The following is a 14783-nucleotide window of genomic DNA, read 5'->3' on the forward strand; positions in this document are numbered from 1 at the left end:
GTTTTTGTGTGCGTGTGTGTGTGTGTGTGTGTGTGTGTGTGTGTGTGTGTGTGTGTGTGTGTGTGTGTGTGTGTGTGTGTGTGTGTGTGTGTGTGTGTGTGTGTGTGTGTGTGTGTGTGTGTGTGGTATGAATGACCAGTATTTGTTTTTCAAAATCTACTGTAGGAGATTGTGCAAATAATATTCATTTTCAGGTCCTGATCATTGAAGTGGACTCTATTCACCAATCAGCTTTGAGTATTCAAAATACAATACATAGTAAATACAAATGTGGCTATAGTTAAGAATAAATGATATTTATGTTCATATTTAGGAAATACTTGGACATGATCAACAGTATTTGGTCTGATGATGTCACAAACTTCTTCTAATTTATTCTGTAAGAGTATATAAAGAACGTTGATAGTTTCATTTTTTGTGGTCACTATGCATGCTGTAGCTGTTATATTTATACGGGATTTGTTGAATGGATCAACTCCTTTTGTCAAACACAGATTTTTTTTCAGTTTTGGAAGAAAATATTAATCTGGTCCATAACATTTTGGAATAACAACTTTCTTCACTTTGCAATCCCTGCATTGGACTATTTAAACCTGTCTAAGCTCTCCTGATAAACAGTGTCTCTCAAGGAAATCCCATTTGGCTGCTGTTTAATCTGAATGTTCCAGTGTGTACATTTCAGCAGTGATGACATCCTTACCTCTGGTGGAAAGCCTTTATGTGCACATCATCAGAGTGAAGCTCTCATCCCATTTTTCTTGTGGGTTCTCCACCTGCACAGCAGCAGTGTCAGTTTGGAGCACCTTTTTTGGAAGTTAACAGTCTCTGCCATCATTTAAACTGACTTAAACTTCACGGTCAGCTTTTTCCACACGGACCTGCTCTCTCTTAAAATAGACTTGTGTTTACAGTTGCAGGTTAGCTGCTCACAAATCTGGGTCCCTGGGCGCTTGGACTCTCGCACAAACACACTCACGAGACACCACTTTATTTGGATGAGGCAGGCAGTGTGTGTAGTATCTACAAAGCAGATCAGGGTCTAGTGTAAATACTGGCTGAATGTAAAAGGATACTTGGTAGTTGCTCATCTGTTTGAAGAATACATTGTTTTTCACCAGCATTTACTTTACAAAGCACACAAATAGCTGTAATGTACATATTGAATGTGGCTTTGTATTCTTTCTGTGGAACAAAATCGGGTTTTAAATGTGCAATGAAACTCTTAGGTAGCATCTTTTTGTGTGTATGTGCATGTGTATCATTATATGAACATGGCTTTTTTGTGTTTCTAGGGGCGACCAGAGACATTGGTTCAGCTCTAACCAGGATGTGCATGAGGCATCGCAGCATTGAGGCCAAACTTCGCCAGTTCACCAAGTAAGATACATGTCTTTCTTTCTCACTTTTTATCTCCTTGTTTACCTGCTTACTTTGCTTCCTTTCCTTTCTTTGAAGACCTTATACTCTGGTCCATCAAGGTTTTTCAGAAGTCTAAGAGAACTCATCGAATGCTGACCTTTTATTGTTGTGTTATGATTGGGCCAAAGCTTAGGGAGGTTATTTGTCAGATGTATGACTTCCATTATGATCATTGCTCTGTCTGTACTAATTACAAATCACTGTAGGTGACTCCAACCATTGACCCATAACACATACCACTCTGGAAACCTCACCAACAGTCTGTTTACAACCATCATTTGCTTGTTCCTCCATTCTCTATCCTCTGTTATGAGTTTTCCACAGCACAAACTATTATATTGATGGTGATGATAATGACGATGTTGATCTATAACCATGGTAATGACTGGGGTCTTTCCAATTCACTAGTGTGCCACCATTGTGTACGTTTTGCACGTTGACAGAAATATGTGTATGGATCTCATTCGAGAAACTTGGTGCTTGGTGCTTTGTCGTCAGAATACGATGTTGCTACTGTTTACACCAAAGCTTTTGCTTATACTGTCTGGGTGGAAGATGCATTGCACACATGTTAAGTTGATAGTAAAGCATATAGCATTGAGATATACGTGATGCAGACCATAGCAAACTTTCGTAGCTCACCACATAGAAAGTATAACTGAAGTCAGACTCTTGTCAAGACACCACCCAATACAAGTACTTGTCCTAGGACAGTTTTGATTTAAACAAAGCAGCAGTTATTAATGTTGTGTTTGAACTGTCTCTCAATCTCTTCAATGTCTTTCACAGTGCTTTGATGGAGAGTCTGATCAATCCTCTCCAGGATAAGATTGAGGATTGGAAGAAGACAGCCACCCAGCTGGATAAAGATCACGCCAAAGGTACACACTGCTCACAGGTTATGATGCTAATTCATGATATCATTGCACAAATATCATCCACCCAACTGAAGTTGCTTTATTGTATAAAAGTGTGTAATGTCTTGTAAGGTGCTGCTCTGTGGCTTACTAGTATTTTTAGGGTTAGGGTCATTTGACCGTTTATCAGCAGAAATACAAAAATACTTATAACCTGATTCAAGAGCAGAGATTGCCCTTCTAGTTTAAATGTTTGAAGGTTGGTTGGAAGTGAAGTATACTGTATTCAGAAAGTAGATTCCTTATTCATCAATTATCCAGAACAATCACTTTATTCAACTAAGAGTCTCATTAAGATTAAACATGTATTTTACAAGAGTCCTGGTCAAGATACAGGAGTCTTAGTTAAAACTCTAAAGTCACATGGAGTGGAAGGTTTGGGGTTAAGTCGCACTTTACTAATACCATTGTTGTAAAATAAAAAAGCCTAAATAACTGATAAATGAATACCTGGTTTTGAGCAGTATTAGTCAAGGTTGTTTATTATAATGTTTAATCGTTTGGTCCATTCAAGTTTTACAAAGTCCAAGGTTATGATTTGACTGTAATCTCTAAGGATCAGTATGTTTTGCTCTAACCAATGCAAAGTCTTTACCAGTTAGCTCTTGGCTTTATAGCTTCTGTAAGCAAGATAATATGAGTTCACACAGAGGGCTTTACATTCCTGCTACTAAAGCATCTCTGTCTGTCCCGTCTCCAGAGTACAAGAGGTCACGCCACGAGATCAAGAAGAAGTCATCTGACACCATGAAGCTGCAGAAGAAGGCCCGTAAAGGTAACGGTCAGTAGGAGAGCTCCGGCTCCTCTCACATTCAACAGGAAGTCACATTGTAGAGCTCAATCTGTTTTATTGCAAGCTTACAAAGACCACATCAATTATCTTCTGTCAATGGTGTTTATGTGTTGCTCCTATACTTTGTTTATGGACACTGAGTTCATTTATACATCTGTTATCTCGATGGTGTCACTTTTGCTAATGAAAGGTAAATCCACACCAACAACAATATTCCCTTCGCCAAAAATCCCAAATGATGATTTATGGTTTGTATCTGATATGGATGCATTATACATTAACATAAAAACAGACAAAATACAGTGATTGCATTCAGTGCCGACACACACACACACACACACACACACACACACACACACACACACACACACACACACACACACACACACACACACACACACACACACACACACACACACACACACACACACACACACACACACACACACACACACACACACACACACACGCACAGAGAATAAGACATTCACCGAGGTCAAGAACCGTAGCCTTTTTGCAGCACATAACAAAAGCTGTAGGTTTACATTGACATCTAGAGGTGATCAGTGGTATTGCAGGTATTCTCTTATTTGTACTGAAACATTTCACTTAATGATGAAACAACCAATGATAAGTGTGTTTTTATGGACCAGCTTTCATTTAGCCATTATGTCTGTAATGTACATTTCATAATGTCTTTCTGTTTAATACATTAGTCTTTCGGTTAATCTCTAGGACTGACACTGTGCGCATCCTAAGATATTTGTTTTAATGCAATGATAGAAATGTGATACATATCTTGGTGGAATTATTATTATTATTATTATTATTAGTAGTAGTAGTAGTAGTAGTAGTAGTAGTAGTAGTAATAATAATAATAATCTATTTCTCTATTATTTAATATATTTTTTATTTATCAAAGGTGGGTCATTTGTCATTTTGGAGAAACCAGCTCGAGTGCGCAAGAATTTAAAAATACACAGCCGGAAAAAATCTGTCACTTCCTTCAGACTTCCCTACAGAGCCCCTCCTCCAACACACACGAACGCGCACATGACCAATGAGGGCACGAGATAAGTTTGTGCACAGATGGAAGGCTGACAGGCAGGTAGGCCATCCAGTTATTTTAGCCGGGCCGGCTAAAATGATTAGTCGTGCTTTTTACAGCGCCACGGCTTCCACAGATGACTTTGTTATGGATTTTTTGTCAAAGCACTTAAGATATTAATTGCTATCGGGATGTTAAGAGCATTCCATTGAATATAACAAAAAGTGTATCTCGAGCCGGTTTCTCAAACTTACCTACTCCACCTTTTAGTAAAGGCGAAAGTAACACATAAATGACAGAAATAGAAACCTTAAATCCCAATGCCTTCTTGATTGAGCTTTAAAAATATGTATTTTACCAAACAGAATTATTGTATGTATTATCTAAGGACCATTTTCATCTGGAACCCCTAGACTTGTTTAATGCAACATTTAATCAATCAAATGTGATACATTAAATACAATCAGTGTCAATAGAAAAACATTGAATAATGCAACATTTGCTGAAACTGACAGGATAATAGCCCAGTTATGTTTGTATGTTTGCTGATGCTTGGTTCATGTATTATTTCTGGATGTTTTGGGTTGTGTTATTTTGCTCTAACCTGTGGCTCTGTGGCTGTCTTGTGATGGCTTCCTTTTATACTAACACTAACAATGAGTTCTGCTCTGTCTGCTCTCTCTCCCCCCTTTCTCTTTCCTTATTTTGCTTCCTTTTTGCCCCCCGCCCCCACTGCTACCGTCTCGCTGTCTCTCCCTCCCTGTGGTGTTTGTCCCCCTGTAATAGAGATCCAGGGTAAGTATCGCTCGCTACAGATCTGCTGCATCATCTCCTGTTTAACCCACATTCAGACTGTTCCTGCAGATTACTTTACAAGCATGTGTGTCGTGTAACAGGTTGTGGTTATCACTACTTTAGAGATACAAGGGGTGATCAAAAAGGTTCTTTGTATATTAGGGAATTGTTTACAACATGGAAAAGCCATAGAAGTTGACTTCGGGTGACAAAGAGAGCAATGGACCAGGGCTGGATTAACTGAGTCAAAATAAAAGAGTCTATGGTTACATGAATACGCATGATTTAATAACACAGAATCAGAATCAGTTTTATTACCAAGTAGGTTTACACATATGAGGAATTTGCTTTGGTATATGTGGTGCATACAAAGACACTGAAAGAAGAATACGTAAAAAAATAAAATACAATAAAAATTGGACACATTTAAATATAAACCAAAATAACAAAAGCCTTGAATCTTCAGGGTTGAGAAAATTAAACTTGATTAAAATGAACCCATAAAACAATCTGGTTATTTTAATTAAATCTCCTGAAACACATTCACTTTCACCAATATATTCCTCTTCAAAGTTGGGTCTTTATTTGAATTCCTTTATTATTTAACCTTCATTAAACCAGGAATGTTCCAACAAGGTTATAAGAAAGAAATCAAGGGATACCTGGCTGAGACGTGCAGCAGCACAAATTAAAAGAACACAAAGTTACAGAAACAAACGCACAGAAAGGGAAACAGAAATTAAAAGGAACCAATGATCACGCATATGTTAAAGAAGCAGTGTTTTTACAAGTTGAATTTTCAAAAACATTGACTAAAATAAATTAGCCTTTTACAATGTTTTGTATTTTGGATGTAACACATAGCAAGATCAATTAAATAGTATCTCCCTGCAACACATTCTATAATCAGAATACACAAATGCACTTTTTTCTCAATGGGCATTTTGGGACATAAAGAAGTCCATCATTATTCTGTGATGAGGATACAAAGGTATTATTGCAGCAGACCAATCATTTCATGAAATACATTACCTTTTAGAGAACCACCATACAGTATGCTAACATCCTGAAACAACTGATGATGAATATATCCTTTCAGTTAGTTATTTTTCAGAAGTATAAATTGCATGAGTACGGCAGAAATATCTGAAAGGACATAAAGTATGCTGCAAAACTGTGGACAGCTGCGGAGCACACAGCTATGATTTAATGACAACAGACAGGGATTTGCAGACCAACCCATGTTTGGTAAGTGCATTCCATTGTGCAGTTACCGTAGCCTATGAGTAGAACAATATAAAAATAAGAAATATTATAACAACAAAGCACTCTTTATGGCCCCTGAGCTCCATGTAATGCACATTCAAATTAAAAGTTAAATGTTATCTTCTTGAAAACATATGTGAAAGGAGCTACCATGACTTTTTAGCAAACTACTGTAGTTGCAACACATGAGTTTTGAAGGGCTTTTTTTATTCTGGTGACAGACAGAGTTCAGCTTCTACAGTTTTTTTAGTTATGCAATCTCTTCTTCTCTGACTTCTGCATGACTTCTGCTATTATCTTTGTAGTCACACTGCAGGCTTTCATTTTGCTCTCATGCTGCCACTCGTCTCTTGTCCTCTCTTTCACTGCATGTTGTGACACTACAAATATATATTTTTTATGGCTGACTTTCAATGGATTGCACTAGTTTTTGTTAACAGTAGGTAGGATTGAGATGTTTTACACCATACTTATCCACTTATGTTTCCTTTTCTGTCATCGATGAATTTATGTGCAATCACAGAAAGTGACATTTTTAGGAAGAAACACATAGTATGTGTTTTGGCTCTGTGTTGTTATTACGGGAGATGTGCACACTCTCGCACATTATGTGTGCACATAGCTTTTTTTATGGATACATTTAGACTCTAGTCTTAGTTACAACAAAAAACACAGGCCGTTGTAGACTTGTAGGCCTATAAATCATGTTTTACCAAGGTTATCCAAAGCTCTAATTATTGAAGTGAAAGGGCTCTCATAACCCACCATATGTTATTATACCAGCACCAAACAGGGGACACACAAAGCTAGCGGCCAGCTACATGTGATGTTTAGCAGTTGGTGGAAACCAAAACAAAGCTCATAGACAGCGGTATGGATTCCATGTAACTTTTATATCCATTGGATTACAATGTCAAACAAGATGTTGCTGCTTACCTTGTTTCCCTGTGTTCGGTATGCTATGGTGACATTTCCTACACACACCTTCCACTTGCATTGTTTGCAACGTCATCTTCTTTCCTACTACTTCACCCACATCTGAAAACTTCTCATCTTCCGTCTTCTACCCTCATCTTCCCACTGAGCTGCTGGTTTCAATCTCTTCTATATCATATGTGTTTCCCCCCCTGAAGGGCGAGTGGACCTGCAGCCACAGCTGGACAGTGCCATGCAGGATGTGACTGACATGTGTCTGCTGATGGAGGAGATGGAGAAGCAGGCAGTCCGCCGCGCCCTGGTGGAGGAGAGGGGGCGCTTCTGCACATTCATCGGCTTCCTGCAGCCTGTTGTGGTGAGTGGGGGGGGGGCTATAGTCTAAAGCTCCTTACACACCAAACTGACACCAAAGAACACCAAAGAACACCAAACAACACCAAACAACACCAAACAACACCAAAGAACACGTCCCGACGGAACGTCGGCTCACGTCGCCTCACGTCGCCTCACGTCGCCTCACGTCGCCTCACGTCGCCTCACGTCGCCTCACGTCTCCTGCGTAATATAAACAAACAACAAATAGCGTGTGCGTTCCATTTTCACTCTACAACGAGAAGCTCGTGGGGCTTTCCCGAACCTGTGTCGAGAGCTGGAGTTAAATTAAATCTCAGATTTGCCTTCTTAATAGCTTGTTTTGGGTCCCTCACTTCCGTTTCGCTTCTCATGCACTGATTCACTAAGCTGAACAGCCAATCAGAGTGATGTCTTTGGCCGACAGCCTAGCGATTCAACATGACGAATCGGCGGTGGAAGGTGTCGGCACGGCCGAAAAGACACGACGGTGCAGTACACACCAATCTGAGTAGGGCGACAGAACGCTCATCAACGGCCCGACATCTATCAATGCCGAAAATCGTCTCGGTGTGTAGGACCTTAATAGTTGCTGAGCAGCAGAGAGAGATTGGGGTTGAGTGCCTTGCTCAAAGTAAATGAGGCTTGTGTGATCCAGAAATACTAAAAGTTACACTTCACTCATATTCACAACATACTGCAATTTATCTCACACAAGTGTGTGTTAGTCTCCCATGGTAACAGTGGATGTGACAGTTACACATTTTCACACTTTTCACAAGGATTGTGGCCAAAAACATCACGGTCAATTAAATGATGATGCATCAAAGTTGCACTGTGGTTTCTACCGAATTCCTTTTGAATTTTCCTTTGTGTTCTTCCTTGAACTCGTGAGTATTTTTTTTACTTTAAAAGCGCAGTGCATGTTTCAATCATGTTTTGTAGAATGGAGAGATTGCCATGCTGGGAGAGATCACACACCTCCAGGCCATCATTGATGACCTCACTGTGCTGACAACTGATCCTCACAAACTGCCGCCAGCGAGTGAACAGGTAACACACACACAGACACACAAACAAACACACACACGTGCGTGCTGAAAGGAAAGAAACTAATGAGATTACAACCTCTCTCTCTCTCTCTCTCTCTCTCTCTCTCTCTCTCTCTCTCTCTCTCTCTCTCTCTCTCTCTCTCTCTCTCTCTCTCTCTCTCTCTCTCTCTCTCTCTCTCTCTCCCTCTCTCTCTCTCACAGGTGATAAAGGACCTTAAGGGGTCGGATTACAGCTGGTCCTATCAGACCCCTCCCTCATCCCCCAGCAGCTCCTGCTCCCGCAAGAGCAGCATGTGCAGGTACTCACACAAACACACATATGTACACAGTACACACATACACTACCAACATCTTATGGTTGCTCGACAATACTTTTTTGTAAAGAAAGAGGAGCCTCCCTGTTTGTGTTTTACTGTGCTATTGTCTATGTGTCAGTACATCATTACTGTGTGTCCAGTTATCATCACTCTTAATGGAATTCTACATAAACCACAAACCACCTTCAGACACAGAAATAATCTTCTAAAAAGTGGACAAATTATATTTAATTTGCCACAAATAGCAGATATCATCAGAATATGCGCACATCTGCTTTTCATAGTGGTTAAAATGTGTGCAAATTCACAATTCAAAATGAATAATACGAGAAGAGTACTGTAAACTAAGCAATGTGTTTCTGTAGTTCTTTGTCTGAAAACATCACTGTATACGTCTCTGTCAGTTTATGCATGTAGTCGCAGGCAAAGCTCAGAAGCATGCAAGTTCACAGCCTTTTGCCTGCAGTGTTTAGTGTGTGTGTGTGTGTTTTCCCTAGATCCTCATGAGCTTACACACTCTCTCTCCCACCCCTCTCGCCCTTTCTCTCCCCCCTTTCCCCTCACTATAACCATCACTCTCTGACTGTACTTGTATTTTTCTCCCTTTTTTCTATTTTTGTCGTTTGTCTGTGTGCACTCGTGTTATCTGCCCTCTTTCTCTTGGATCCCTGGTTTCCTTTCTTTTCTGGGGTCTCTGCTTTTTACTGTGACTGACTTGAATTTGCCATCTCATCGCTAACATTCTAAATCAACGACTACTCCTCAACTTCACCTATCAACCACCACCACAAAATCCTCCTATCACAAATTGATCATCTTTCCCAATAACCAAACCCTCCCTAAACCATCACTTTAATCATGCTCTCCACTAAATACTGTCCTCACTGCACAATGGCACCCATCACCTTCCTTACATCCTCCCCTCACACTCTTCACCCTTCCCTCAATCCACCCTCCTCTGCACCTTACCCTCCCAACTCCCACTGCAGCAGCGTCAACAGCGCCCACAGTAGTGCCTCCCGTTCATCAGGGGGAGGCGGTGGTGGTGGTTTTGGTGGAGGCTCCCAGCCCCACTCACCCACCTCATCCTCTTCCTCCTCCTCCTATCGCTACCGCAGCAACCTGCCGCATCAACCCCCACCACCGGGGGGCATAGCGGCACACCGCCTCAGCAGCGTCTCCTCCCACGACTCGGGATTCGTGTCCCAGGATGCAAACATCTACTCCAAGCCCCCCTCACCCATGCCCTCGGACATCACTAGCCAGGTAAGCCAAAATACACACATAATACTAAAAAAAAAACGTGTGCTATCTTAAAATGCCTTGTCTTCAATATACTTCCACACAATCATACAAAGACAAAGCAGGATATCAGGTTGCAGACATTAGAAACAAGTGATCTGTTTTGCTTTTTGGGGTTTTCCCTTCCCTGTAGTGTGTTATACTGTATAGGTTTTTGTGCATGTAAATGGTCTGCTAAGGCTAAAATCCCAAAGTTCCCTCCTGGGGGAGTTCCTCATAAAATGTTGGGGTTCAGTCATTGGAATAGCATAAAAACATTAGGATTTAACTTTCTATAATGGACTTATTTTGGAAATCTACCGGAATTATCTGACCTAACTGGCATTTGGGAAAAACATATATATTCAGGCTTCACAGATGCAATGCTCACACTGACTCACTGAGTCTTGGCAAATCATTAATATGTTTTCTGCTTTTTTGTTGTAGAAGTCGTCCAGCTCAGCATCGTCAGAGGCCTCAGAAACGTGCCAATCAGTCAGTGAATGCAGCTCCCCCACCACCGTGAGTACTCCCATTCAAACTGTACAATAGGCAGTCATCAGCGTAACACTCAATCCAAATGAAAGTGATTTAAGTATGGCAGAAATAGAATAAAATCGGTAATTTTGTTATCAATTTATCCTTGTAATCAGAGCTTTACATTTGTGTTTTTCATTACAAAAAGTAAAACATCCCTTAAATTATTTTACCCCTTATGTTTAATTACATTTTTTGAACATTAAAAGAGTTATTGGTGTGTTCATCTATCTGTGAACTGCCTCCAATACACTGGCATCACAGTTAGATGAATTAGTTGTGATTAGACAATTTAATCTGTTACACCCTCCATCCACAGCGTGTCGAAGCTGTGATGTATGCATGTCAGAGGACACTGCCATCTGTTCAGCAAAAAAGTTTGCAAATATGTCTCTTAGTGGTATCATAAATCCAACAGCTTGAAGTTGTAACTTTCTTCAACAACAACCTTTTTTTACGGTGGCAGTGATAATCATAAAAAAATATATATATAATAATAATAATTGTAGTAGTTATAGTTATAAAGCCATTTCAGAACAGAATTATACAACACATGCTGTTTGAAATTATGAGTTGCATTCACCACGGTAGCGGGAGTTTTATTTAAGAGTTTAATGGATTTTTTAAAACAGTGGGAGACTTTGACATCTGGATGATAAGGCAAACCTGCAGTAGTAGTTGCTCTCTGTGGGCTAAATGGACTCTCCAGCAGAGAAGGCATTTTGGTGGTACAATATCAAACAACATCGAATCAAACATCATACTACGAGAGGACGAGTAAAATTCAATCTCACATGTGAGGTTTTTGTTGAATAAAGGCTTTCTTGCAGAAATTAGGTTGAACTGGATTTTTTTAGGAATATATTTTCATATCTTCCTAAGCACAAATGATTACTATAAGCACATACTGTATGTTGCTGGCTTGCTGCATTGGAAGAAGATGTTTCCTTTCAAGGATATTTTATGAATTATGAGGTGTCCTTGTGTACAATAAAATGTATTATTATTATTATGAAGTTACTGGCTGATTTAGAGCAGTAGAGATGCAGTGATGCACCAAGAAGTTAGCATTCCAAAGAAATCACCACAAAATGGCAGAATATGTGATCAGTGACAAACAAACATTTGTTCGACCAAGAAGTTTTGTTCAGCAGGACAATCTCCACATAAAAATACAACTTTGATTATTTTTGAAGTGGAAATTCATTCGCTAGAAGTAAAAAGCTAACGTAAGACCATAAACAATGCTAAGCTAATGGCGGCTAATGGCGGCTAATGGCAGCTAATGGTGGCTAATGTCGGCGTGATGATATTTAATAGTCTCATTCAGCTGCTTGTTAGCAACCGTAGACTTCAAGACAAGGGAATTGGAAGTGGTAAAATGCTAACTTATTTCTGGTTAATGGACACCTTCATGACTTTACTACAATTCTGGTTAATGATTTGCAGCATCTAGCATTATCCCTTGCTAACTGATTTGGTTCAGATCAACAGCAAAGTATGCATGGATTGTATTTTGTCTTGTATTCACCACTTTAGTTGGTGCAATCACACCCACATAAACATCTTGAATATAACAGATTAATTGTATTCATGCTTGAGAGCTTGTCTCCTTCCCTTTCATTATACATTCTTTGACCAGCATGCACATCTGTTAGCAACATAAATACAATTCCAAAGATGCACGCGAGGCAAAGTACATTTTCATGTCGGATTTTAAGCAGGATCTGCCATCAACAACAGCCTGCATATACTGTATGTCTTTGTTCCCTTTCAGTTGATTAACACTGTTTACTACCATCTGATGGCAGTCAGTGTGTGATACATCTCCAATTTGATTGACATGCATTGTCTAGAATCTAGATTGATTGCACTCACCACATACACTGGTAACCTTGCACAACCACCTTGCAGATGTTGCAAAAACAAACATCAAATACACTTCAATTCACTCAACACATCCCATTGTCTTTCTAACAGATGTATACAGCAGATACAAATATTTAGGCTTTTTAGAAATTACTAGTCATTTTGACGCACTTTTGACACTAATTGTATTTTCTATTCTAAATATAATAACTGCGTCTTGATTTCCAACCTAGTTTATATTTGAACACGGCCACTTCCGTATGGCAAAAACATTGAAGCAGTGTCACCCTTTGCGTTTCCATCCACCAAAATATGAATTTGGCAGCTACAGTTACTTCATAGGCCCACAGCATATTTTTAAGCGTTTTGCAGCATGACTTGCGCTTGGAGTGACTGCAATGCCAGTTGCATCTTTCCCAAGCTAGGGTCAAAGTGATATAAGTTGTTCAGATAGGGACATGTTAGGAACGTGACACAAATACTCAAATGCATGATTCAAGAAAAAGGGAACAAATCTAAAGTGTAGTACAACAAAATAACTATTTTAGAGGCAAAACGTAGCAAAAGCAAACTGCCAAAACTTAAGACTAAATAAACTTGACAATGTGAAATAACAACAAGGGTTCTTGGCTTCAAACGCTTGCTCTCTTGAGTACACATTGAAAGAAGAAAAATTGGCACAGGACAAAGGGAGATGAGGACTTTATATACAAAAGGTAATGGGACTCAGGTGGCAACAATCATGTGTGGGGTTGACAATCTCAATGGTGGGAAATCACACAATGGCAGAAAGTCAAAGGCTCTGAAACGAGAAGGAAAGGTAAGTACAATATAAAACAGGAAGCACAATGACACAGAGCAAAACAAGACTAGACATAAGTGACTCTAACTTAAAGAGTGAACAATGAGACATGACTAAACTTAAAAACCTAATTCTACACATGGGCTATAAACTAAACATGAGAAAGAGCTAGGTCGATGCGGAAGTGGGCGTGGTCGAATCTAAACTGGGTTGAAAAAAAGATAGACGCGTCCCTGATCTTATGTTTCTTACTTGGTGTGTGAGGCTACTGTAGAGTAGATGTGTGTATGATGCTTTTATTCTCCTGTGATTGGCCCAGCGATCGTCCCCCACAGCTGGCCAACTCTGTCTCTGTTTCTTTCTGATGATGTGACTATGTCTCTCATCCCGCAGTTTGGCACGTCCTTCGCTACCTTCCGCCCTGCTCTCTCTCACTCTGGCTCCCCCAGGCCACTCTCTGTCATTCTTCCTGCCTCGTCCCCACCCTATAGTTGCCCCCCCGGATCCAGCTCCTCCTCTCCCACATCAAAGGTTCCGATGTGGAAGGTTTGTTCTCCATTCGCTTCCATTTTTTCAGTTGCACTGTTTTTTCTGTTTCTGATTCATACGTTTCAGTTAATGCCTTTTATTTTCACTTTCATCACCTTTTTAACTAATTCGTAACCACATTGCTTTGCTTCCTGTGTTCATCCCAACTTCTTGTGTGTACTTTGTTTTGGCCTCCCCTGTCAATGGTTTTGCAATCTGGGATCTGGAGATTTTCCAAAACTAAACAGGGTGTTGAAAGCTGGCCATTCCAACTCATCAAGATAAAAACACGGAAATACTCAAAAAGCCCCCTGCCCACATGCACCCACGCACACACACTCTTCCAAGCACTCCCACACAATCCACCCGTAAAGGCCCCCTCTCTCTGCACTCAGATGAAGGGCTTCAAACTGCTGGATAGTGGACAAGTCTCTCGTGCTAACCCTACCTACTACTTCCTGTTTCTTAAATTTGACTCACCTCTTCAGGATTGGTCCAAAGCAGGTCAGTACGAGCATGCGGGGGCAGCAGCGGTAGTTCAGAGAAGAAAGGAACCGCTTGATAGACTGAGGGAGAACGAGATGTCGCCGGTCCCCCAGGGATACGCCACACCTACACAGCCCGAGGACGCGCAGAGACACAGGATGACACCGGCCAACATGGCTGCCAAGGTAACGCCGAAACGCAAGGATATACGTGTATTAAATGTATTCATACACTATATTTATATGCAATATTATCAAGAGTAATGTGTAGCAAAGCCAAGACCTGTTGGCCCCCAGTAGAAGCAACATCTTGCAAGAAACAGCGTCTCAGGACATCTTAACATTTAACAACCTATATTTGATGCATACCCACTTAACAGGAAGAAA

General features: G+C 40.3%; 1 protein-coding gene across 6 annotated transcripts in view; it reads left to right on the forward strand.

The window, feature by feature from the left end:
* Positions 1–14783, forward strand: part of LOC307028263 (protein MTSS 2-like) — a 105656-nt gene that overhangs the window by 76338 nt on the left and 14535 nt on the right. The window contains exons 4-13 of one of the 6 annotated variants that reach the window (XM_079663129.1): positions 1293–1377; positions 2209–2300; positions 3037–3111; positions 7372–7529; positions 8471–8578; positions 8779–8876; positions 9884–10160; positions 10623–10697; positions 13777–13929; positions 14400–14582. In XM_079663129.1, coding sequence (XP_079519255.1) covers positions 1293–1377; positions 2209–2300; positions 3037–3111; positions 7372–7529; positions 8471–8578; positions 8779–8876; positions 9884–10160; positions 10623–10697; positions 13777–13929; positions 14400–14582 — 1304 coding nt within the window. The other 5 variants (XM_079663126.1, XM_079663127.1, XM_079663124.1 and 2 more) reach the window with 5 other exon arrangements.

The sequence above is a fragment of the Notothenia rossii genome (assembly GCF_949606895.1).
Source record: "Notothenia rossii genome assembly, chromosome: 2".
Taxonomy (NCBI): domain Eukaryota; kingdom Metazoa; phylum Chordata; class Actinopteri; order Perciformes; family Nototheniidae; genus Notothenia; species Notothenia rossii.